This window comes from Melopsittacus undulatus, chromosome 9 (genome assembly GCF_012275295.1).
Source record: "Melopsittacus undulatus isolate bMelUnd1 chromosome 9, bMelUnd1.mat.Z, whole genome shotgun sequence".
Taxonomy (NCBI): Eukaryota; Metazoa; Chordata; class Aves; order Psittaciformes; family Psittaculidae; genus Melopsittacus; species Melopsittacus undulatus.
Window position 1 is genome coordinate 11,446,696 of NC_047535.1, and position 23,105 is coordinate 11,469,800.

General features: G+C 46.1%; 1 protein-coding gene across 2 annotated transcripts in view; it reads left to right on the top strand.

Annotated features, from left to right (window-relative positions):
• Positions 1-1,423: 1,423 nt before the first annotated feature.
• ZNF592 (zinc finger protein 592) overlaps positions 1,424-23,105 on the top strand; it is a 42,036-nt gene continuing 20,354 nt past the window's right edge. The window contains exons 1-3 of one of the 2 annotated variants that reach the window (XM_034066227.1): positions 1,424-1,493; positions 2,446-2,557; positions 5,314-7,637. In XM_034066227.1, the coding sequence (XP_033922118.1) occupies positions 5,322-7,637 (2,316 nt within the window). In that variant the 5' untranslated portion in view covers positions 1,424-1,493; positions 2,446-2,557; positions 5,314-5,321. Of the gene's footprint in view, positions 1,494-1,894; positions 1,914-2,445; positions 2,558-5,313; positions 7,638-23,105 lie in introns of those variants that run through there. The other variant, XM_005142510.3, reaches the window with a different exon arrangement.

Consider the following 23,105-nt stretch of genomic DNA (forward strand, 5'->3'; position numbering starts at 1 on the left):
TTCTGTAAACCTCTGAGGATGGAGGCTTGCAGCCTTCCTGGGCAATTTATGCCAGGGCTTGGTCACGCTCACAGTGAAAAAATGTTCCTGGTATTCAGAGGGAACCTGCTGTGTTTCGGTTTGTGCCTATTGCTTCTGCTCCTGGCTCTGGTCACCACTAAAGACAGCCTTCAGCTGTGCAGTCTTCCTTCAGCTATCTACACACATTGATAAGATTCCTGCCCACCTCAGCCTTCTCTTCCCAGGATGAGCTGTCCCAGGGTTCACAGCCTTGCCTCATGATGAGATTCCTTCTTCACCTTAGGCCCCCTTTGTTGGACTCTCCAGTCTCTCCCATAGTGGTGAGTGCAGCACAGGACATAATGCTCCACGGGTGGCCTTGCTGCCACTTCCAAAGCCACCACTAACTGTGGAAGAGGTGAAGCACAAACTGCTACAATTAATTTTTATTTATTTTATTTTTTTTTTAACTGTAGGACTTGCTAGTGTGTGCTTGGGAATTTCATCATCTGAGGAAGATGCTGAGCAATTAGCATCAATGGTCAGTACTAACAGCCTGCACCAGGTTGTAAGGCAGGGGGCAAAAATCCAACCCTGTTGCACATTTGTGAACAAGAAGTGATTAATCCAGGAGACCTTGTAACAATCTTCCAATACCTAGAGGGGGCTCCAAGAAACCTGGAGAGGGGCTTTGGATAAGGGCCAGTAGGGACAGGCCAAGGGGAATGGCTTTAACCTGCCAGAGGGGAGACTGAGATGAGCTCTTAGGCAGAAGCTCTTCCCTGTGAGGGTGCTGAGGCGCTGGCACAGGGTGCCCAGAGAAGCTGTGGCTGCCCCATCCCTGGCAGTGTTCAAGGCCAGATTGGACACAGGGGCTTGGAGCAAGCTGCTCCAGTGGAAGGTGTCCCTGCCTGTGGCAGGGGCTGGAACTGGATGAGCTTTAAGGTCCCTTCAACCCAAACCAGTATGGAATTCTATGATGCTATGGTCATTTTCCAGAATTCCAGGTCATTTTGCCTAATTGTAAGCAAAATCACATCGGTGTTGATGCAGGGCACAGTGAGGAAGGAGATAAAAGACGAGGGGAAGTGACTGCAGTGGACGCCCTTCTGCAAGATAGGTTTCGATGAGAAAACGTTGAAAACGGAGAAGCGCGGCCCCTCGGAGGCGTGAGGGGCTCTCGGGACGCGCCCCGGCCGGACCTTCCTGAGGGAAGCTGGGCACCGACACCCCGTCTGCTGCCGAGGCTGCTCCGCGCTCCCGCCCCGGGTGACGGAGGCCGCGGTCCGTCCCCGCAGGGCGTGGAGGCCGAGCCGGCGGCGCCGCTGGCCCGGCGCGGGGGGCGGTCCGCCGTGCCCTGGCTCGGCCCCGCCTCGCTCCCGGCCCCGCCCGCTGCGTTCGCCGCCATGTTGCGGCCGTTGGTGCCGGGTGCGGCGTGAGGCCTGTGTGGGGCTCTGGCGGTGGCGGGGCCCTCAGAGGAGCCGTCAGCGTGGGTGAGTGCCGCCCGCTCGGGCTTGGCCGCGCCGAGGCCCGCCCCTCCCGCTCGCCCTCCGCCTTCCCTGCGCCCTCCCGCCGGCCGGGCGGGTGCTGCCGCCCCGCGGGCAGGGCGGGCGGCCCCGCCGCCGGCAGACCGAGCCCTGCGCGCCCGCTTGCTCGCCGCACCGGCTCTTCCGGCCCGCGGGGCGCCCGCCGCCTTCTCCGCACCTTCTGACCCCCAGCTCCGCCGGCAGCTCCGGTCACGGCGCTGACTGCCGGCCCCGGACCCCACGGCGGCGCGGCCCGGTCCGGCGGTGCTGGGACAAACTTAACTTCGGCGGGGTTCGCCCACGTGCGGCCGGGGCCGCGGGGCCGCGGCGGTGTCAGCGCCGGGGGGAGCGGGCGGCGGCCGGGAAGGCCCCGGGCCTTTGTCTTGGGTGGGTCGCGCGTGGGGACGGCGGCAGCGCTGCCACGGGCGGTGACCCCGAGCCCCGGACCCGCTTGTACCAGTGATCCCGAACGGGGCTCCTGCAACTTCAGTGGCTGTTGCAGCACCGGGGCCTCTTTGAAGCCTCTGGTTTAATGTCCCACTAGCTGTCGTTCCCCATTTCTGTACTTTCCCCATGGCCCTGAGAGCCCCTGTGCGGCCTCTGCCTTGTTCTGCTTTGGCTGCTGCCAATTGGCAAGTACTGTTAGCGTTTCCTCGGGCCCTGCGCCTGCCAGATGATTCCCTGCCTTCCCAGATGATTCCCTGGCAGGCAAGCCCTCTCCACATCCCTTCTGCATCCCTCCAGGAGGTGCCATCCCTCCAGGAGGAAGCCCTCTTCTGGGCTAGTAAGAGGAGCCCTTGGCCGATGTTTTCCCATGGATCTCACTGCTATTTTGCAGATTTATCAGTCTTTACTGTTAACATTATTTTCCTGTATTATTTAACCTTGATGTAATTGCATTTTCATGCTTTCCTTTTAGGTGGCAATCTTGAACCTCCTTCTTGAGCAGCATGGTATGCACTGGTTTGAAAGCTCCAGAGGAGCTACTGCAGAGCTCTGAGAAGCCCCAGGAATAGCACCGCTGGCGAAAGGTTTGTATAGTGCATGTGTGGCATGCTGGTCCTGTGGTGCCTCTGCCTGGCTGCAACATCTTGAAGCTTAGCCACAGCCCTGAGGTTGTACAAACAGCCTCAAGCAAGTTCACAGGGGTGTTTTTGCAGAAAAAAAGATGGAGGTTTTGTCTTCCCTCACAAAGTAGTTTGCAGGAGGCTTTGACATAATTTCCTTTTAATATGCTTCTGTTTGTTTCCTGAGAACAGAAATAAAAGGAGTTAATCAAAATTTTAAATTTGTTTAACTTCAAAGTCACTTTTGTCACCAAGGTGACAACCTACTTGGTCTTCTCTAGAATCTGAGTCGAGTTTTGCTCTGAGAGTTTTAGCTTCATGTATGACATAATTAAGATGCAGTTTTGAGGCGAAATGCTTGAGTAGAGACTTGTGCTCTCATAATAGCAGAGTGTAAGCTAGTCTTTCATAGGACTCAAAGATGTACACGAAAGCTTCTGAAAACGCACCATTTCTTCCAAGAAAAGTGTATTTTGTAATGTTGCAGATACCTCGGGTTTATTTTGTCTGGTATTTTAAAGCAGTGCTGTGTCCAAAGATATGGATAGGTGGAAAAGTCAAGAGTGATTGGCAATCTCCTTTTCTCTGTATAAAACTTGAGCATTACAGGTTACGGATGAAATGTCTTCCTTGTGGAAGGGTTTGTGTGCCAGAAATTTTGGGAGCTCAGTGGTGCCTTGCTCTCTCCCAGCTGGCTCAAGTTTTCTCACCAAAGGAAGGAGAAGTTTTAGGTCAACATTCTTTGCCAACTGCAGTAATCTGTGATGTTTCAGAAGTCTTTATCAAGTGCTAGTGATGTGAAGCATATGGATAATCTTCTGAGCTTCCAGGTGTGTAATGCACAGCTGAGCTACCTTGCTTAGGGATGTGATTGTAAAGTACTGCACAGCTGTCTGTGGACATTCATATTTGTGGTTTAATTTAAGAATGAGAACAAGTTTAAGCTAAACCACAGTGTGCCAGTCTTAAGCCAAGTAAATCTTCACAGAATGTTTTGCAGTAGATTAACCAAAGCAACACCTATGGGGCTTGTCTGGAGGCATGGCTAAACTAAAGCTCAAAGACCATTATGTCCTCTTGTTCAAAGCTGAAGTGATTTTTCCTGTTCCAGCTCTGTAAAGTGTTCCTCATACCTTCAGTTTTAATGTGACGCTTCACGAATGTTTAAACCCAATTGTAAATAATGAAAGCAGCCTTAAATCAGTGGCCTCTATCAGACAGCTCCTTTCTCTCCTTCTGCTTTGTCCCAGGGTCTTTCTTTCTATCTGTGCCTCTCCTCCCAGCTGTGCCCCCTTCTCCTAGGCTCTTGCCACCCTCTGTCTCCCTCGCTTGCCACTGGCATTGGCAGCTCTGATGCAGTCCAGGTGAAGTGAGCATGGCAGGACTTACCTTGCCTGTGGGTGCTCTTTGCCTAGCAGGAATTGGTGCTCTGCTGGCTCAGGGGACACTCTTTGTTAGTTTTTGTTTTTTTTTTTTTCCCTCCCCTGCATACAGTATGCATAAGTTCACATAAATCTGGGGGCTAAATGGAACATGTATTAAATATTTGGGAAGTCTGTATATTGCCCCAACTTGAAAATATTCTGATTAAACAGGGGAAAACCACTATCCCTGACAGTAGCAAAGACAAATGTTCAAGTAATTCTGTGCTGTTGATTTTCATTATGCATCTCATCAGAGCTTCATTATTCCTGTCATAGGTCTCTGTGGTGAGCATCTAAGTCCCTACTAACCTTCTGGAGGGCTTATAAAGAGAGAGCTGGCTGGGAACACAATTTCTTGTTATTATTTGAATATGATTCTTTATTCTGTCTTTTGGCAGTTTTGCCTCACATCCATCCTTAATTAGGGATTGCCCGTGTTTCAGATAAACCCTGCTTCGTTTACCATGCTTTAAGTTGCTGTATTGAAATATTTACTGAAGACTTCTATTGTACACATTGCTCTGGGTGGCAGTCATCTCACTTTTCTGGTCTGCTTCTCTTGAGCCACCTGTTTACTGCTGCCTTTTTTCCTTGAAGCAGGACTGAATTCTTCAGAGAATCTGTTGAGAAATCAGCAGTGATTGTTGCCTATTAGCTCTAAAAAAAGCCCCGACCAAACAAAAAAGAAACCCAGCACTGATATACTTCTTGATCTTTTCTGTGGAGGCTCATGACAGTGGCTGTTTTGGAGTAGAGTTGTGTCTGACAGGTTGAAAAGATGTCCCCTGCATGAGCTTGGTGTCATTTAAAAGGTCATGTTTGAACAAGCTCTGTTCTCAGGGACTCAGCATTTTGCTTGAAGCACCAGGAGCAGCTTTGCTCACAGTCCAGAGGGGGCAGGTTGTGTTGCAGGACAGTATTGAACAGCTCCTGCCACTCGTCACCTGCCCCTGCCAGCTTGAGCAGGATGAGACCTGAGCTTGTGCAGATCCTCCATATGCAGCAAGGGCAGGAGAGGTTCCTTCCCAGTAATGCCCTACAAATGGCATTTCTGTTTTGAAAGCTGTGTTGAAAAACCTGGTCTAATATTTTTGTGTATAAACTGTCCATCTTGGAATAGTTAAAATGGAAACTGAAGTGTCTGCTGCAGATGTTTCTAGCCTTTGTACCTGCTGCATTAGCGTTTTGGGCAGTTGTGGGTTTTGTCACATAAGATGTTTATGCAAATTAGTCTTACAAAGTCTGTCCTTGGGGAAGATGTACCTGACTAAGAACTTTTTTTCATTTTAATTACAGCTTTCATAATGGGGGACATGAAAACCCCAGACTTTGATGACCTCTTGGCTGCTTTTGACATCCCTGATCCGACAAGCCTTGATGCCAAGGAGACCATCCCACCAGCTGGGGAGGAGAACGAGAATCACCTGAAGTCATCAGGAATCTGCATCGATGAGAACGTGTCCTTAACCCATTCTTTGCCTCCCTCTGATGCTCCTGTTGTGAGTGTGATAGTGAAGAACACAAGTCGCCAGGAGTCCTTTGAAGCAGAAAAGGAGGGGAATCACCTTGGTACTGGTCTGCTGCACAATGGGTTTCGTGGGTCCGATCTGCCATCAGAGGCTCATGCTTTAGTCCATAATTACGGCAAGTTTGAGTCAACTTTTATTAATGGCGACAGCTCAAGAAGTTACTCTGATAAACTGGAGCAGTCCAAGTCAGAGCCTTTGCCAACATTTAGTCAGTTTAGCCCAATTTCCAGCCCTGAACCAGAAGATGCATTCAAAGAGAACAGCATTGGTGATAAACCCAAACATGCCCAAACACCATATTTTCCACCACCTTCAATGTACATACCAACAGGAGCTTCAGTACTAGATCATCTTAGAAAGGTACCAGAGCCTGAATTAAGCATGTTTGATCAATACTGTAAAAAGGAACAAAAGATGGAAATCCACTGCCAGCCGGCAAATAGGCCAGAAATGAGCAGGAGAGAACAAGACAAAGCAGCAGAGAGGTTTTTGGAGTCAAGCAAGGACTTGGCAGATACCAATAACTTCCTTGGAGAAGGGTTGGTGTTTGGAGACCTCCCTCACAGTAATTTAGGAGAAAATAAGGGGTCTGTGCCTGAGCTGAACATGTCTTCATCAATACCACCTCGCCAGAGATTAAAGCCAACTCATTCAAAGTTGTCATCCTGTGTGGCAGCGTTAGTAGCTCTTCAGGCCAAAAAGGTTGCATGTATTCCAAAAGGTGAGCAACCAAATCTTACGAAGGAACCTGGTCCTTTTAAAGATGGGATGAAGGGAAGTCCAAAAATGCCCAAGTCGCCAAAGAGTCCCCGAAGCCCTTTAGAGGTGGTAAGAAAGGCCAGCAAGCAGCCCGAGAGTCCTCAGAGCGTATGCAGCGACAGCAGTGGGAAAGGCTCTCCTTCCTTAGCAGCCGGCTCTCCACCAGCTATTCCCAAGGTTAGAATAAAGACTATCAAGACATCTTCTGGTGAAATTAAAAGAACTGTAACTAGAATTTTGCCAGAAAATGATGAGTTGGGCAAATCTTCAGAAGAGTCGCCTGTGGAAACCTCATCTGCTGAAGAGTTTATAAAATCTTTTCCATCCCCTGACACTAGTGTAGTTATAGAAAGCGAGGCCAGCAAGAGTTCAACCAGAAATGGGGCTACTGTGGCTATCCAGCTGTCAAGCATAACAAGTCCTTACGCGGATAGCATGAAAAAAGATATTGCTGCAAACAGCACGTGTACTGTCTCTTTATCTCCACTGCCAAACTGCGGCAGTGGTGCCATAAAAGTAGGTGTTAAGAGGCAGCAGCAGGGTATGGTGGTGCAGCCATCCAGTGTCACAACCTCTAGCCTTCTTCCTAAAGCCGTGCACTTGGCAAATCTCAACTTGGTCCCACATAGTGTTGCTGCTTCTGTTACGGCAAAATCATCAGCACAGAGACGAAGTCAGCCTCAGGTGACGCAGATGTCTGTGCCCCTGGTGCATCAAGTCAAGAAAGCTGCTCCCGTTGTCGTGGAAGCTTTTAATAAAGTACTACACAGTGCCAATCCGGTACCGATATATACTCCAAACCTTAGTCCTCCACCTGACACCAGTATTAATTTACCTGCCTCTGGGTACTGTTGCCTGGAATGTGGGGACTCATTTGCCTTAGAGAAAAGCCTGACTCAACACTATAGTAGGCGAAGTGTTCATATTGAAGTCATGTGCACTCAGTGTTCAACTATGCTACTTTTTTTTAATAAGTGTAGCTTGCTTAAACATGCCAGAGATCATAAGAGCAAAGGATTTATCATGCAGTGTTCTCAGCTGCTAATGAAACCGATTTCCTTAGACCAAATGTTTTCACCTTCTCCTGTGAGCTCTTCAGCCTCTCTGGCTCCTCAGACTTTGCACTCGCCCTCTCCTTCGCGTAAGCCCAGTGCTGCCTCAGGAGGTGGGGTAGGAATTTCTGCTAACACTCAGCCAGCCTTGCCTCTCTATACGGACCCATTGAGACTAATCCGTCATGGACTTAAGTGTTTAGAGTGTAACAAGCAAGCACAGGATTATGTTGCTTTAGCAGCTCATTACCAGAGAACCTCAGAAGATAATGAAAGACTGGTAAGTCATCATTTTAATGTTATTAGTTAAATCTCTCTGAGTTTAAAGAGATTGTCCTCTCAGGGAAAAATAGCCATCATAGTGGCTTTGTCTAGAAAAGTGCTTGTAGAGAGGATTTGGGATACACACAAGCCCAGGCATGTACGCATGAAGAGCGTTCAGTGTTGCTTGCTTGTCCTCTTTTTACCCTTTGCCCGCAAAAAGAGGATAGTAAGGAGGCAATGGAGATCCTTGAGCATCAAAGGAAGGTGCTGAAGATCAAAGATCACTTGGATGAGGTGTGCAAGAGTGCTGTAGGCAAGGACCAGCAGAGAGTTACCTGAAACAGGTTTTTGTGCTCCAAGCATGGCTGGAGGAGTTTTGACACAATTTACCTTTTCTAGAACTTGTGCCAGAATTGTCTATGTTACGCTTTGAACACTGGGAGCTGTTTCCCCTGTTAGTGTGGTAAAGTGTGTACTGGGACAGAACTGGCTGAGAGGCAAGAGGTGCAGTGTGTAGTTACGGTTTTGGGTTTTTTTTGCAACTTTGAGTGAGAGAGGTACGAGTAATGTTTCTAAAGGGGTGGTCAAGAGCCTTGTGGTGTTTTCCTGCCTTGCTCCAGTGCTGCCCTGCTTGGGTCTCCATCACCTTTGCGGACTTCCGTCATGGGTGCAAATGCAAGGTCTGAATCCTCTTTGAAACTTAAGTTTCTACTGATGAAAATGAGGAGATGCTCTTTGTCCTGTACCAAGACCATACACATTGTTTATGTTTTCTGCTTTGGAAGATGGGGTCAATCCTGTGTAAATGTAAGCCAACCTCAAGTTGACCAGGAGGAGGAATCCTTTCTCCTTATCTCTTCAGATGACGTGAAAGCTTTCCATGTTGCTGTGGCTGCCAGCACAGCTGGCAGGCTCCCAGTGCAGTCTCCTCCACAAACAAGAACTCTATGTCAACATGAGATATTTGAGGAGAGGACCACCAATCCCTGCCATGACCATTGTCGTACTTGCATACTCCACAGCTTCTCTTTGCTTGTTAAATGGCTTGCAGGACTGTTGAGGTTGCTGTGGTCACCTTGAGATTTTTTGTTACCTTGCTCTTAAATGCAGCAGCATCAAAAAAAAAAAATCTTATGTCTGGATGGTTTTTATGTTGTAAAAGATGGTGAGGCCAGAAGGCACTGGCGTGGCCAGGGTCGTGCTCTGTGCCCGAGGCAGAGCAGGAAGCGCTGTGCTCTGCCAACACCCAAACTTACTCTTCAACTTTAATGCAGTTTTAGGAAGTGTCAGCAGCCTGGAATGAAAACCTTCAGGTGATGGGATATGATGAACACTCCAAAGTGAGCTAAAATGTTAATCGGTCACATTAAAAATGTATTTCCTATTTTTGGTGTGGGATTATCAATTCAGGAGCATTTTAAAGAGAGAAGGAATGTCTGCTAGTAAGTAGTTTTAGCTTGTAATCAAATAATGTATTCTGTAACTTAATAAAAGAGCTTAGGCCTCCCTTCAAGTTAGCTCTGCTAGGTGGGAGATTGTCAATGCTTTGACACAGAAAAATATTACAAAAACAAACTGGGAAAAGAGGCAATGTTAGATGTTGTAAAACCATCTCCTCCCTGTTTGATCTTCTAATGCTTATGCTTAATGGGTTGCATGCATTGTTCTGGGAGTCCTTCTCCACTGTATCTGCTGTCCTCCAGGCTGCCCGGTGGTCTCCATGCTGTTCCCAGAACATCTGTTTCAGCAAAGCTATTTCATTTCTAAAGGAAACAAGAGTTTGTACCCATAAACCTGTAATTGTGTGCCTCCAGATTTAGCAGTAGCTAATGGAAACCATCCCTCTGCCTTCTAGCAGTACCCAGGGTATTTGGTGTCACTGGACTAAGAGGTAAAAGATGGGTTAAATTCAGTGGTCTGCAGTAGATGGGTGCCATGCTCAGCTTCTCTGAGTGGCTCAAGGGAGAGCGTGTGGATTGCCAGGCGTCTTACTTAGGTAGCACAACTCATAACAAGGCATGAGAAGCCAAAGGTGTTGCAAATCAGGGGTATTAATGAACTTCAGTCTGATATTAGACATGGTTTAGAAGGACAGACATATGGGCTGTTGGAGTATGCATCGCAAGCTCCTGAAACCGGAAAATATGAACTAGCTGAACCCATTCCAAGTAGATGCTGTGGACATCCGTAACTCTGCATTAATGAAGCTGATTTCTTGGGTTGCTGTGTTTAATTTGGTCAGAAAAAAGAGGAGTATTGGTAGTAGCTGGAGGTTATCCGGGAGTGTTTACAGAACACTTTTTTTGTCATGGAAGCGATTGAAAACTCTGGTTTCCATCTCTAGAGTGGCAGTGAAACTGTTGCTGAGGAAGGCATTACTTCAGCATCTGTATTCAACGTAACACATCCTTTGTGCCTCCTGTTAGTGAATCAGACCATTATGTCTGCATGGCAGAAGGTCTTGATTTCTGTATTGGTACTTCTAATTAAAAAATAAGATACAGCAGTGGTTGTTGTATACCCAGGCGTGATCCAGAGCACACTGCTGTTGCAGGCCAATCTGCAATGGTGTTAACAGTTCTGGGCAAGCTCAGATGTGAACTGCATCCCTAGATCTCAGGAGACTATTTAGTATTTATCGTGATTTTGCACATTTGAACAAAAACTAGTGTGTGTTTCTTCCTTCACACCTGATATTTTTCTCACTATATTCAAACACTGGTTTAGAAGCAACTGTATGGGATTTGAGGGAGAGATTGCAGTAATTTCTTAAAGCTAACGAAAAATTGCACTGTAATATTTTGTTTTTTTTGAAAAAAATAATTTCTTACTCAATCCTAGAGTTTAGACACAAGCTCTTTGCCATGCCGCCTTCTCCTTGAGAAAGTATGGAGTATCTTGATATTTTCTATACAAAGTTATGGCTTGATTAATGCCTTCTAAATAGCTTCAAGAGGTAGTAGGGCAGGTCCCCACTGTATTATGGCCTAAAGCTTATCTGTTACTATTCAGATGCCTGGTACCAGACTATACCAAAAAAGAGGAGGCTTGGGAAGGCTAGATGGATACATAAGGGAAGGAACATCTTTGGCTGAAGATGAAGGGTGAAATTGATTTATCTACAGCACCTGGATTTGCATTAGAAGATGGAGGCCCCTTACCTATGGAAAATAGGTGGTTTTTTTGGTTGATGTTCTTGGAAGCTTTTCTGTTAAATGATCCCAAATCTGGATTATTAACCATGACAGGCATATCTAACGTGACTGTAACTTGAGAAACTGAGCAGACTTTGAAGTGATCAGTTATATTGCTTTTAGCTCAAAAACCTTTTAAGACGTGATATGAATGGGTATGTCACCGTGTTAAGAAGGAAGGGTTGATCCAGTGGGCTTGATGAAGAAAAGAAATAACAGGAAAAAGACTTATTTTTCAGTATGATGTCTTCAGTTATCCAGAAGTTGAAGGACGAGCAAGCTGCGATCAGAGGCAGCAGTGATTGGACTGGAGAGGGGAGCAGCCTAAGCTGGCTCTTCTCCATGAGATGACTTACCCTGTGTTGGTACTTCAGGCTTCTCTCTTCAGCTGGCGTTTCTTATCATGACTTTGTGAATTACTTTGACATCTTTACACTTCCCTGTAGCTGTTTTAAAGGTGATTGTTGGGTTTTCTGTCTGTTTGTTCCAGTTGATGGCTTGGGAAATACTTGGTATTACCTTTTTGAAGGGCCTTGAGTAAAGCTCATAATAATAGGATTGATAAGGGGTAAATGACTTTTCCAGGTGTGTGCAAAATGAGAATGATGTGGCTGGGTCACAGTTATTTTGAAGGAAAGCAAAGATATGTATGTGGTTTGAACAGCAGGGAAAGGAGGAGATTTGGACCAAGTGAATAGGAAGAGAGGGGGATGATGCTGTGGTTAAGAAGGTGGAGTGGAAAAATGTCCAGAAAAATGATTGAGAGCTTGGCCTTAATACTGGACTTTAGACTTGTGGTGGCTACATGATTGAAGTTGTTCAAAGTACGGCAAGGGAATCCTACCTGGCTAATTATTATATTGAATATGTATAAGATTAAGGCAGTTCTTCTCAGCCGAATACCACAGTGGGATCTCTGTGGCTTACAGTGAGGATACAGGCTTTGAGAACTGTGAGCTAATCCACTTCAGAAATACAAAGAACATACATTTAGTGGATGTATGTTTCGAGTAGATCTTCTCAAGGGCTCGTAGTTACTTTGCTTTTTTTTTTGGGGACCGGTGAGGCCAATTTTGCGGTTTTTGCAAGCTTGTGAATCGAGTTGCTCGATGGGTTTACTGTTTTTTGATCATAGAACAGCAAGAAGAAAGCAGTATGTGAATTCGAGTATCTGGTAGGTTGGATTTTGTTCAAACTAGAAGCTGTGCTTTATGCAGACATTATGCTTTCCCAGATGTTCAAAAGGTGGTAGCAGATGTTTGGTGTAATTTCAGGTCTGTTTGGTCTTGAACTACAGCAGTGTTACATTCTAGAGCAAGATTTTTTTTGGGGGGGGAAAAAGGATTATTAAATAGGTGTAGTTAATGCCAAATCAATCTTATACACATGTTCTAATCTATTTTTGGAGTAGAGAAGTGAGTATATACTAATCTCCTTGATGTTCAGTGAGGTAGTTGTTAGAGTGCCATATGGGGAACAGCCATACTGAAGAAGTTGAATCACAAGGAGCCAGGAGATGGCTGATCTCCCAAGGAACAAGGGATGGGACAAGAGGAAACAGCCTCAAGCTGCACCAGGGCAGGTTTAGATGGAGCTGAGGAACAATTCCTTCCCCAGAGGGTGCTCAGGCATTGGAACAGGCTGCCCAGGACAGGGCTGCAGTCACCGTCCCTGCAAGTGTTCACACAGTGTGGAGACGAGGCCTCAGTGCCGTGGGTTAGGGGTGGCCTGGGCAGTGCTGGGGAACGGTTGGACTGGATGAGCTTACAGGTCTTTTCCAACCTAATTGATTCTGTGATTCTATGAGGGGTAGGAGCAGAATCGGATAAAAGAGAGGTAACTGCAACTGGGGATGGGTTGCTTGTGAGACCTCTCGAGTGATGCTTATAGGATACCTCTGCAGTGAATGTTTGTGTTAAGGACCTTGGAGCATGAGCATGTAGATAAAATTTGCTGAACCAACAGAGTAAGAAATCATGGGAAATTGGGAATATTTTACAGGAGGACCTAGGTGATTGTGGTAACCAACTAGGAATTGGGATGAAAGAACTGAAAAAGCAGGGTGCTTTTGTTTGGTCTGAAATAACTCTGACCTGGATGATACTGATGCAGGGGATTTGTGTCAACCTGCAGTACTAGTCCAGGCTGCACTAATACTCCCTGTCACTGCTAGAAATAACCTAGCTGGAGAAAAGTGTATTGTTTTGTTTGTGAGGGATAACCTGGAATAAATGAGGGAAGAATGACCATAGAGCTGGAAGCAGGATCTCTGGAGAGGAAATTAAAAAAACCTTTGAGTTTAGCTTGGCAAAGGCGTGGTAAGTTAGGTTGAGTTTCCTTCAGTACTGAAGTGGACACAGTCTTAAGGTGAGGGTTGTGGTACTTTTCCTCCATCAGAAACTATATCTGTAAGTAAGAGCTTCCTGTACTTGCAGGGATCTCCCTGGGTAGTTCCATAGCATCTAGCAGATTTCTGTAGCTTTCTCAGGGCTGGACTCAAATTACAGGAGATGAAAAAACCCCCTGTAGCTCCTGGTGCCTTCATCTTAGATGTGCTTTTCCTGATGGAGTGAGAGTGGATACAGAGGACACTGTATCTAGTATGATGTTTATGTAAAAGAGCTTTTTTAAACTTGGCAAGAATGGGGGCAAGAATGATATAAGAACAGACTGAAATAGATTCACACTGAAAATCAGAGGATGGTCGACAGTCAGCAGTGCAGTGAATTCTGGAAGAGGTTTGCAGCAGAAGTAACGAACAAAAGCCACAGACTGGTTTTGAGACAGAGCTCATTTGTTTTTTTGGCAAGGACAGACCAGTGCACAATAATGTACAAGAATTCAAAGTACTTCCTGATCCTCTTGGGCATAATTGTCCATCTACTGGTAACCGGAAATGTTTCATACTTTTTTGTGTCTTTTTTGACTTGACCACTCAAAATCCACCAAAATAGGTAGGAATTTGAATACAATACAAAACACAAACCTCTGAAGGACCTCTGAATTTTCTTGCATTTTTGTGCTTTTGTTCTCCCTGCCCCCCTTTCTTCTTCTGTCACCCTTTATTTGTCCAATAAGAACAATTCAATGAGTCGTGACATATCCTGTTTATGCACCACCTACACTGGACTTATTTAAAAGCAATTTTATTGCCGCCTTTTGTTTTTATTCTTCCTTCTCCCTCTCAAATCGGTGTTTATAATTTATTGGCTAAAATTTGCCAGAAGCTAATAGGGCCACATGCTGCACTGGTAATTTCCCAGCAGCAAAGTAGAAGGAGAAAGACAGCAGCCATACTCTTCCCCACCTGTAACTCTCCCCACCCCATGTTCATGTTTTAATTTAGAAAACTAGAGAATTGAAAATTAACAAAAGTTCCTTTGGCCCCATCAAGCACTGCTTTCTCCCTCTACCAGTACAAGCGAGGACAGATTTTGTTTTATATGGAAATTTTCCCTCTGGATTTTGCAGAAGGAAAGGGATGGATGGTGTTGCGATGAAAGCGTGTTGAGGGAATGGAGCTCCAGGCAGGGATCACTGGGAGCACAGACAAAGAGATGAGTGGCAGGATAGGAGCCAGAGCTTGCACTCATCAGGATGAGGTGGAGGAGTGGACAGGGAGGAAGAAAACGTGTGTGCGGCTCAATGGTCTGCTTAAATCAGTGTGTGATCACTTCCACACAAGGTGACAGTCTCACCCTCTTCTTCCCTGCCAGGCTTGCTGGCCTACAGCCTTTGGAGGAGTGAGACCATCTTGGGGGAAGAAAATGAGCATGGGTGCAAACTGGGATCCAAGGCATGGCCAAGAACAAGGAGGAGAGGAGAACTGGAGACAAAAACATAGTCTGTCTTGGGTAGGATGGAAGCTGATGTTGCAAGCTGGTGTCTTCTGGCACTGAAACGAAAGGTCCTGCTCCCTTGTTCTTCTTCATGTGGGCATCAGTGATGCTGCCAAAGAGCAACCTGGAGAATATCAAAGCTGATCACAGAGCTCTGGGAGAGATGGGCAGGGGATGAGAGCCCAGGTGCAGGTCTGCTCAGTGCTCAATGCAAAGAGGAGGTGGTCCTCTGAAGTCTCTAATGCTAATGCACACAGCATGGGCAATAAGCATGAGGAACTGGAGATCTGTGTGCAGTTGCAGGGTTTTGATGCTGGCAGCACCGATGTGGTGGGACAGCTTAGATGACTGAAGTGTTGTGATGGAGACACCCAGGCTCTTCAGGATACAGGCCAGGAAGATGGGGAGGGGGAGTTGTCCTTCATGTGAGGCAGCGTCTGGAGTATGTGGAGCTTTTGCCTGGGAATGGGTGAGGAATTTATGGATTGGGATTAGAGCAGACCAGTATGGGTGACATTGTAGTGGCTCTCTGCTATAGGTATATACATATATATATATGTAGACATATATGTCACCTGACCAGGTGAAAAAGTGGGCAGCTGGAAGCAGTCTCACATTCACAGATGCTGGTCCTAATGGGGATCTTCAGCCACCCTGATACATGCTAGTGGGGCAGCCCAGCAGGGCGTAAACAGTTTGGGAGGTTCCTGGACAGCATTGATAACAAATTCCTGAGCCATGTGATGGTGAAGCCAAGAAGGAGAGGTTCTTTGCTGGACCTCCTGCTCACCAGCGAGAAGGACCTACTGGGGATGTGAAGATCAGAACCAGCCTGGGCTGCAGTGCCCATAAGATGGTGGAGTTCAGAGTCCTGAGGAGAAAAATCAAGGTCACAGCAGTGGACTACAGATGATCAGACTTTGGCCTCTTTGGGCATCTGCTTGAAACAGTCCCATGTGATAAGGTCCTGGAGGGAAGAGAAGTCCAGGAAAGGATGTTGATATTAAAGGTTCACCTCCTTCAGGCTCTAGAGCAGTCCATCCCAGCAAACAGCAAGTCATGCAAAAATGCCATGATGCCTGCATGGGTGAACAAGGAGCTTTTGGCAAAACATGCCCAGCCTGACCCCAGGCAGTGATTGGCATCTTGCAGCCAATTTCCTCCCAGTTTCTGTACTGGCCATGATGTTCCATGGTATGGAATACATCTTTGGCTAGTTAGGGTCAGGTGTCCTGTCTCTGCTTCCTCACAGCTTCTTGTGCCCCTTCTCTCTGGCAGAGCATGGGACACTGAAAGGTCCTTGATTCAGCTAAGCACTGCTTAGCAACAGCTAAACCATCATTGTGTTACCAGCATTGTTCTCAAACTGAAGCCAAACCACAGCACAGCACCAGCTACTGGGAAGAGAATTAACTCTATCCTAGCCCAAACCAGGACTCCATAGAAGAAGCAGAGCAGTTCACTGTTGGGTGTGGTGGGTCAATGTTGGGTGGGTGCATGCCAAGCGCCCATTAGCTGCTCAGTCACCCCCTTCTCTGTAGGCCCAGTGGAGAAGATGTGACCAAAGCCTTGTGGATTGGGTAAACGACAGGGGGATTGCTTACTGACCACAGTCACAGCAGGCTTGTGTTGGGGAAATGAATTTATTGCCAATGAACTATAGCAGGGTAGGACAGTGAGAAATAGAAAGCAAGCTATAAACACCTTCACCTCCCCCGGTGAGGAGTGAATTAAGAGTCAGGAGTGAAGCTGAGCCCCCTTCTTGCTGGGGCACTGCATCCCCTGAGTGACGCAGGAAAACAGGGGTTGTGGTCAGTTTATAATGCTTTATCTCTGCTACTCTATTCTCCTCACATTCTTCCGCTGTTCTAGCACGGAGTCCCTCACACAGAGACAGTCCTTCACAGACTTCTCCAGTGCGTGTCTTTCCCACAGACTGCAGTTCATCACGAACTGCTCCAGTGTGGTTCACTTCCATGGGTGCATCCCTCAGGAGCAGGCTGCACCAGTGTGGGTCCATCCCATTGGGTGCATCCTTCAGGAACAGGCTGCTCCACCATGGGTCCTTCCAATGAGGTCACAAGTCCTGGCAAGCAAACCTACCCCAGTGTGGGCTCCTCTCTCCATGGGGCCACAAGTCCTGCCAAGACAAGAGCCTGCTCCAGTGCATGTTTCCCTTGAGTCACAGCTTCCTTCAGGGTGCTTCTAGTGTGGTCCTTCATGGGTTACAGGGGGACAGCCTGCATCACTATGGTGTTCATGATGGTCTTCAGGAGAATCATCTAGTGCCTGGAGCACTTCGTCCTACACCCACCATGGTGTCTGCTGCCTGCTGGGCTGTCTCACATCTTCTCACTCATCTCTCCCAGGAGTTGCAAAGCATTTTTTACCCTTTCTTAAATAAGTTACGGCAGAGGCACTGCCCTCATCGGTGGTGGGCCCAGCTTTGGCCAGTGACAGGTCCTTCTTGGAGCTTACACTATCCAACATGGGGGCAGCTTCTAGTGTCTTCTCACTATGGATTGAGAAAATTCTGAATTAAGCTTATTTGATGTGAAATTGCCTAAGATCTGTGATGCTAGTGGCTTTTTTCCATTGCAGTTTGTCCTGGGTTCAGCAGTAGCAGTCATTTTTTCTCCTTCTTAGTAGCTGGTGCAGTGCTGTGTTTTTGACTTTTGGCCTGGGAACAGCGCTGGTAACACCAATGTTTCTAGTTACTGCTCAAATGTTTGCTCTGACCAAGGACTTTCTGAGTCTCATGCTCTGCCAGGGAGGAGGGGAAGCCGGGAGGAAGCAGAGACAGGACACCTGACCCAAACTAGCCAAAGAGGTATTCCATACCACAGCACGTCATGCCTGGGATGTAACTTGAGAGTTACCTGGAAGGGTTGGTTCACTGTGGGGTTGGACTAGGTTGGGCAGGGTGGGGCAGGTGGTGAGGTGTTGTTTTCTCTTCCCTTGTTATTTCCTTTATCATTGTTATTATTGGTGGTAACAGTAATGGTTTGTGTTACACCTTAGTTACTAAACTGTTCTTATCTCAAAGTGCATTCTTTTGATTCTCCTCCCCATCCCTGTGGGGGGAGGGGTAGGGGTAGGGGGGAGGAAGAGGGAGAAGAAAAGTGGGAGGAGTGAGAGAGCGACTGCGTGATTTATGGCTGACTGGGTTTAAACCACGACACATTTCTACTTTGTTTCCTAAAACTGTCAAGTTTCTAAGTCTGCACAGACACCGTAACCAGGGATTTTTTTCATACACAAAAACATATTTTGTGTTTATTGAACAGCCGTATTTTCCAGCAAATAAAGTTTTAATTGAATGCCTTATTTTATTGAGGCTTAAGCACCGTAGTGTCCTGGGATGATTTAAATGTGTGTGTGTAGGAGTCGGTCTTGAAGATCTGAGGAGGACACAAGGTTTGGGAGTGTTTTGGGCAGTGAGTGAGGTGCAGGAATACAAAGAGAATGAACAAGGTTGACAAGAGGAGATGGGATGCACCAGTGAGGCAGAGAATGAAAAGATGAAAGGGGGAGTAAGCTGGAGGTCCAAAAGAGAGGATAGATGGGAGAAGTTTTGGATTGAAGATTGTCTTGTGGTCATGTCTTTCAGGCTGAAGGCCAAGCAGACTCCCTTAGTGGCATTGGCTCCACAGGCTGACGTCAATCTTAAAATAGGCAACTATAACCAAGGAAATAACTGTCTTTGCTGTGCTTGCATATGACAGCATAAGAGTGTATAAGAGTTAAGGATTGGACTTGACATGTATTCTGTCACTGAAACTTGAACGCACAGCTTGTCATTGGGCTCTGGATTTTCCTTTGTCAAATTAAGAATATAGAGTTTCTGTTGCAGGTCTTTTTCATCTGTAAATTCAGCATGCTAATGCAGTGATGCCTGTTCATTTTAAGAGACCCTGAGGAGGGGTATGGTTAGTTATTACAATGACAGCAGGAGAAATTCTCTGCTCACCACTTCTCAAATTGGTAAAATTTTACGTAGCAGCATTGTAACCTGGATGGTTGAACTAAACCAAGTCAAAAAGAATCTTCCAAGCATCTGGATCTTAGCTGTAGTGTGGCCCAGCAACAGTCACACTGGTGGAAGGTATCTAAGGAGAGCACAGAGTTGTAGAGACGAAGGTGTTGAGACCAGCTGTGCTGCCAGAGCCAGCATATCATGCCGCTGCATGCTGGAGATTCTGGAGCATCTACAGTGAAGGATGCAGGTTCCTGGCATTTATCCCAGTGAGGCAGCAGGTGAAGGCTAATATGAAGTTAGAGGTTAACTTTAAGTAGTATTTCACTGCTGTTTTTTTAACAGCAGCAGCATCCTGCTAATCTCCCAACTGCCTGTGACCCCTTGGTTGCAGAAGTATCAGCTACTCCTGCAGCTCTGCCTGCAGTACTAAAATCAAAGCTCACAAAAGGCTGCATTTGGGAAGAACTGGGGCTGTAGGGCAGTGCTAGCAGGGGATTTTTGTCTTCAATATGTAAAGGGCAAGCGTTCTTTAAAACATTTACATTCCAAAAATATAATTTCTGTTCCGCTCTGACTCTTTCACTCTGAGTCCTTAACAATTTTTTTTTCCTTTTAATTCAGAGATGGTTAGGCTTATGAATCTTCTTTGTCTTTCATAGCCTTGATCCCGTGCCTTAGGGTTGGTGCAGCCCTGTGTTTTTAGCTGAAGCTGCATTGCATGATGACCATATCAAGGAGGATTTTTGTAGCCTAGAATAATCTCTTTAGTAGGCATGAAATTTGTCATCATTTGACTCTATAACAGCAAAAACACTCGTAACCCAAAGTAAAGTTTCTGTGCTTGTGCTGAAGCCATTCCCTTTCCTCTTGTGCATTGCGTGTAAGTGAATGCAAAGACTTTCATGCCTCGAGTTAATTTTTCAGTGGTGTGTTGATAGGGATCATACTCTCGCTGCTCCCAGGCTTTATCTGAGTGAAAAAAGTGGCCTCAGGAGTTCTGTGGTAATCACTGCATGTGAGAAGATGGGAGTTGCTCTGTCTCTCTGATCTGGTTGCGGTTAAAAGAAAACATGCTCATGAATGGATCAAATTTGATGCTGAGTTCTGTGGGCAGTCCTGTCAATGATACAGAAAGGTTACTGGTGCCATCTCTACACAGCCACTTTGCAGAGCAAAACTGTGTTAACTACAAATTTCTTGATTTACAAACACTTCTGTGGCCACAGGGTTGGGTTTAACAGATGAACCTTTTTGGAGCCATGGGTTTTTTCAACCTTCATTCTACTTCAGTGAATATTTTAATTTTTTCCTGCTTCTGAAGAAGCTTGCAAGCAAAAATGGGAATAAAATCAAACATTCTGCCTCGGCTGAACATCTGAGCATTTCTCTGTGTTTGGATATGTCTTCTGGAAGAAAAGCCCAAATGAGATGTGGCAGGCAAACTGGAATTAAAGAAAACTTATAATAAATAACTCTTGATTAAAGTGTAGATTATGGGAGTATATGAAAAACACAGACATTACACAACTCAAAATCATATCCTGGTAACATGCTTTAGAAATAACTGGCTAATGGATGTCTCAAATTGCTGCCAGACTTCTTTGAGAAGTCATGGAAAACTAAGAGAGATAAAAATGTGACATCTGGAACCAAGTTACAATTTCTCATAAAAAGCAGAAGAATTGCAAAAGAAAAAGCTGCTCCAGCTCCAAGATGAAGCCTTCAGTGGTGGAGCCCACAGGCAGCTGCACATTTTCCCTGACAAATGCAACAGTTCCTGGCATGGAGTGCACAACTGAACCCCCTTGTCATACCCCTGGGCAGGATTTCTGGCCTCGCATCTTCTGCAGGTGTTAAAAAAATTATAAGTGTGAGCATAAAAATGCTGGTTATTTTTAATCTCTACTGCACCTTCTCCAGCTCTTCTGTCTTCCTTGTTTGATTCAATAGAAAAACACAACCTGCCATTCCTTTACCCGGTCACTCAGTCCTCTATGGTATTTTTGCAGTTCTTTGTGGTCAGCCCTTATCTGTAACCTCCTGAGTTACTGGGTTACGATCATCAACCTTTGCCATTTCACTTCTCATTTCCCTTTCCCAGACACTTTAAGACTATTTCAAAGAGCCCAAATTCCAGCAGAACTTCTGTGGACCCTTCTCCGTCAAAGAACTGGCTGTTTATTCCATTCTTCTTGCCAGTTATTTATTTAAGCACAAACCATCCTCATACTGTGGCAGCTTAGTTTCCTTAAAATCCTTTCATTAAGGGTGTTGCAAAATGATTTTGGAAATGCAGGTAGCCTTACCCACCTGCATGTCAGATCTTCCTCACCCATGTGGTTGTTGACTCCTCTGGAGAGCTTGGATAGGTTTGTGAAGCAGGAGGAGAGAAGCTTGCATTGACTTTTTACAGAAGTAGTGCTTGTTAAAGATGACAGTTTCCTTATTCTTACTAATGTGTCCTGTGACTCATCGCTCTTCATTTTGTCTGTTTACTCCTCAAGTTCTTGACACTTCCACAGGATGATCTGAACTCAGAGGCTTGGGCTAGTTTTAGTACCCCCTGCAGAGCATGGAGTCAGCGTGGGAATCCTTCCAGCTTCATCCCCAGCATCTGCACATGCCAGAAATGCAGTTTTTTTATCCTCGTTGAGTTTTGCTTTTTATTCACATGTACACACTCTCTGGCAGGCTTCCTGCTCTAGTGGAGCCTGAAGAAGATAACCACTAGGTTTGAAGCCTCTTGCTAGCTGTCTCCCAAACTCTTCTGCCCTACACGGGCATGGGTTTGGTACCTAACAAGCCTTTCATATAACGAGGGGGGAGTAGTGGGCTCCCATTTGCTGGACCTGACCAGCAAAAGGCAGCTGAAGCTGCCTCCTTTGCTTCTGCACTTGCTGTGCAGGTGGCTGATGGCATGGACCTGGCCATGCTGTGCTCCATGGGCTGTGTATTCCTGCATCGTCCATTGTGTCTTCATTTGTTTGTTGTTATAAATGCCATTTGGAAGTAAATTCTAGTGGGTCTTTTCCATGTCAGCCCTGGCTGCTGTGTTTGATCGTCCTGGGTCTACTGAGTGGTGCTGCTGAAATGCTGTGTTTCTGAGCATAGACACCAACCAAATGCAACTAAATGATCAGCTTTGTGCGCCATCAGCAGAGCTGGCATATTAAACCTTTAATTAAAAGTTTATAGAAGAATATTACCCATGACAGAGTGGTATTTGGAGTCTACTGCTTGCCTGTACCTTGGTTTGTGGCAGGATCAGCTGGTGTCTTAACTCACCCCTTCATGTCGGTTGAGTGGGCGCAAAGTAACAGTAGGAGCACAAGTGCAATGCAAAGGGTATAGGATTCATCTTTTCCACCCCAGCAGCCCATAAGCTAAAAGGACCAAACACCGTGAGATGATTTCGTTTCCCCAGTGGAAGCTTGCTTTATGCTGACTCACACGTGGCATTAGTTACTCTTCAGATGTAACAGTCTCACAGGTACACCTCAGAAAATGAGGGACTTGTTCACATTGTCAGGACCACAAGGTCTGCTGCATCCAAACACAAATCACAGAGCAGTGCTGAAGCTCAGGTCTGTGAGCTTGCTGCTGCTCTGCACATCCCCAAGCAGCAGTGCCAAGTCCCAGAGCCCACTAAATATGGGGTGATTCTGGCATATTTCAGATCCAGGACAGTGAAAATTCAGGTCTTTACTGTATGTTGCTTGCCACGGTGCCTTTGGGGCCATGCTGGGGAGGAAGAGATGAGCCTCAGACTGTCTCTTTTCAGACTTAAAATCAAAACTAAATTGGCTTTGACAAGGCAGGATCTGGAGAGGAAATGTATGTCACTAAGCTACAAGGTCAAAGGTGCTTTCAACTTGTGCTCAGCCTGCCTTGAATACTAGGTGGGATCAAAGCAAGAGGAGTGCTGTTTTGATAAGGCTAAGAAGTTAGTTTTCCCATTGCAAATCAAAACTCGATTAGAAAAAACAATGCCATAAACCACAATAAAACTGCCCTGAATATTATTTTCTTCTTGTAGCTCTTATTTGGAGAATTGAGAGAGCTCTGGAAAATTTAAGGTCCCATTCAGCAACTCTGAGATATATCCTGGGGGCTTTTCTATTTCCCATGTTCCCATTTCTGCTTGTTTTTCACAGCTCAGACCATGCCTCAGTAGTGCTGTTTTTCTCTGCTGAAATTAAGGGGCTTCTCCAAGCATTTGGGGAAGGGCTGAAATACTCTTTAGTTTGTTTGAATTGCATTTGGGTGCAGGCGTGGGGGTCCTATAATGTGGTTTCTTCTATCCATTTCTCTCTTTCTTGGTGGGAAATGTTTTCTCTAAACTTCAGTTGCAGCATGTCTCAGATTACGTGTCTGAGGCCTCTGATGTGTTTGGCAATTTCTGCAGTTTCCTCCTTCAAGGGCCCTCCCTCCTTCATGAGCCTTTTTCAGGTTTGTCATAGCTTTTATTATAA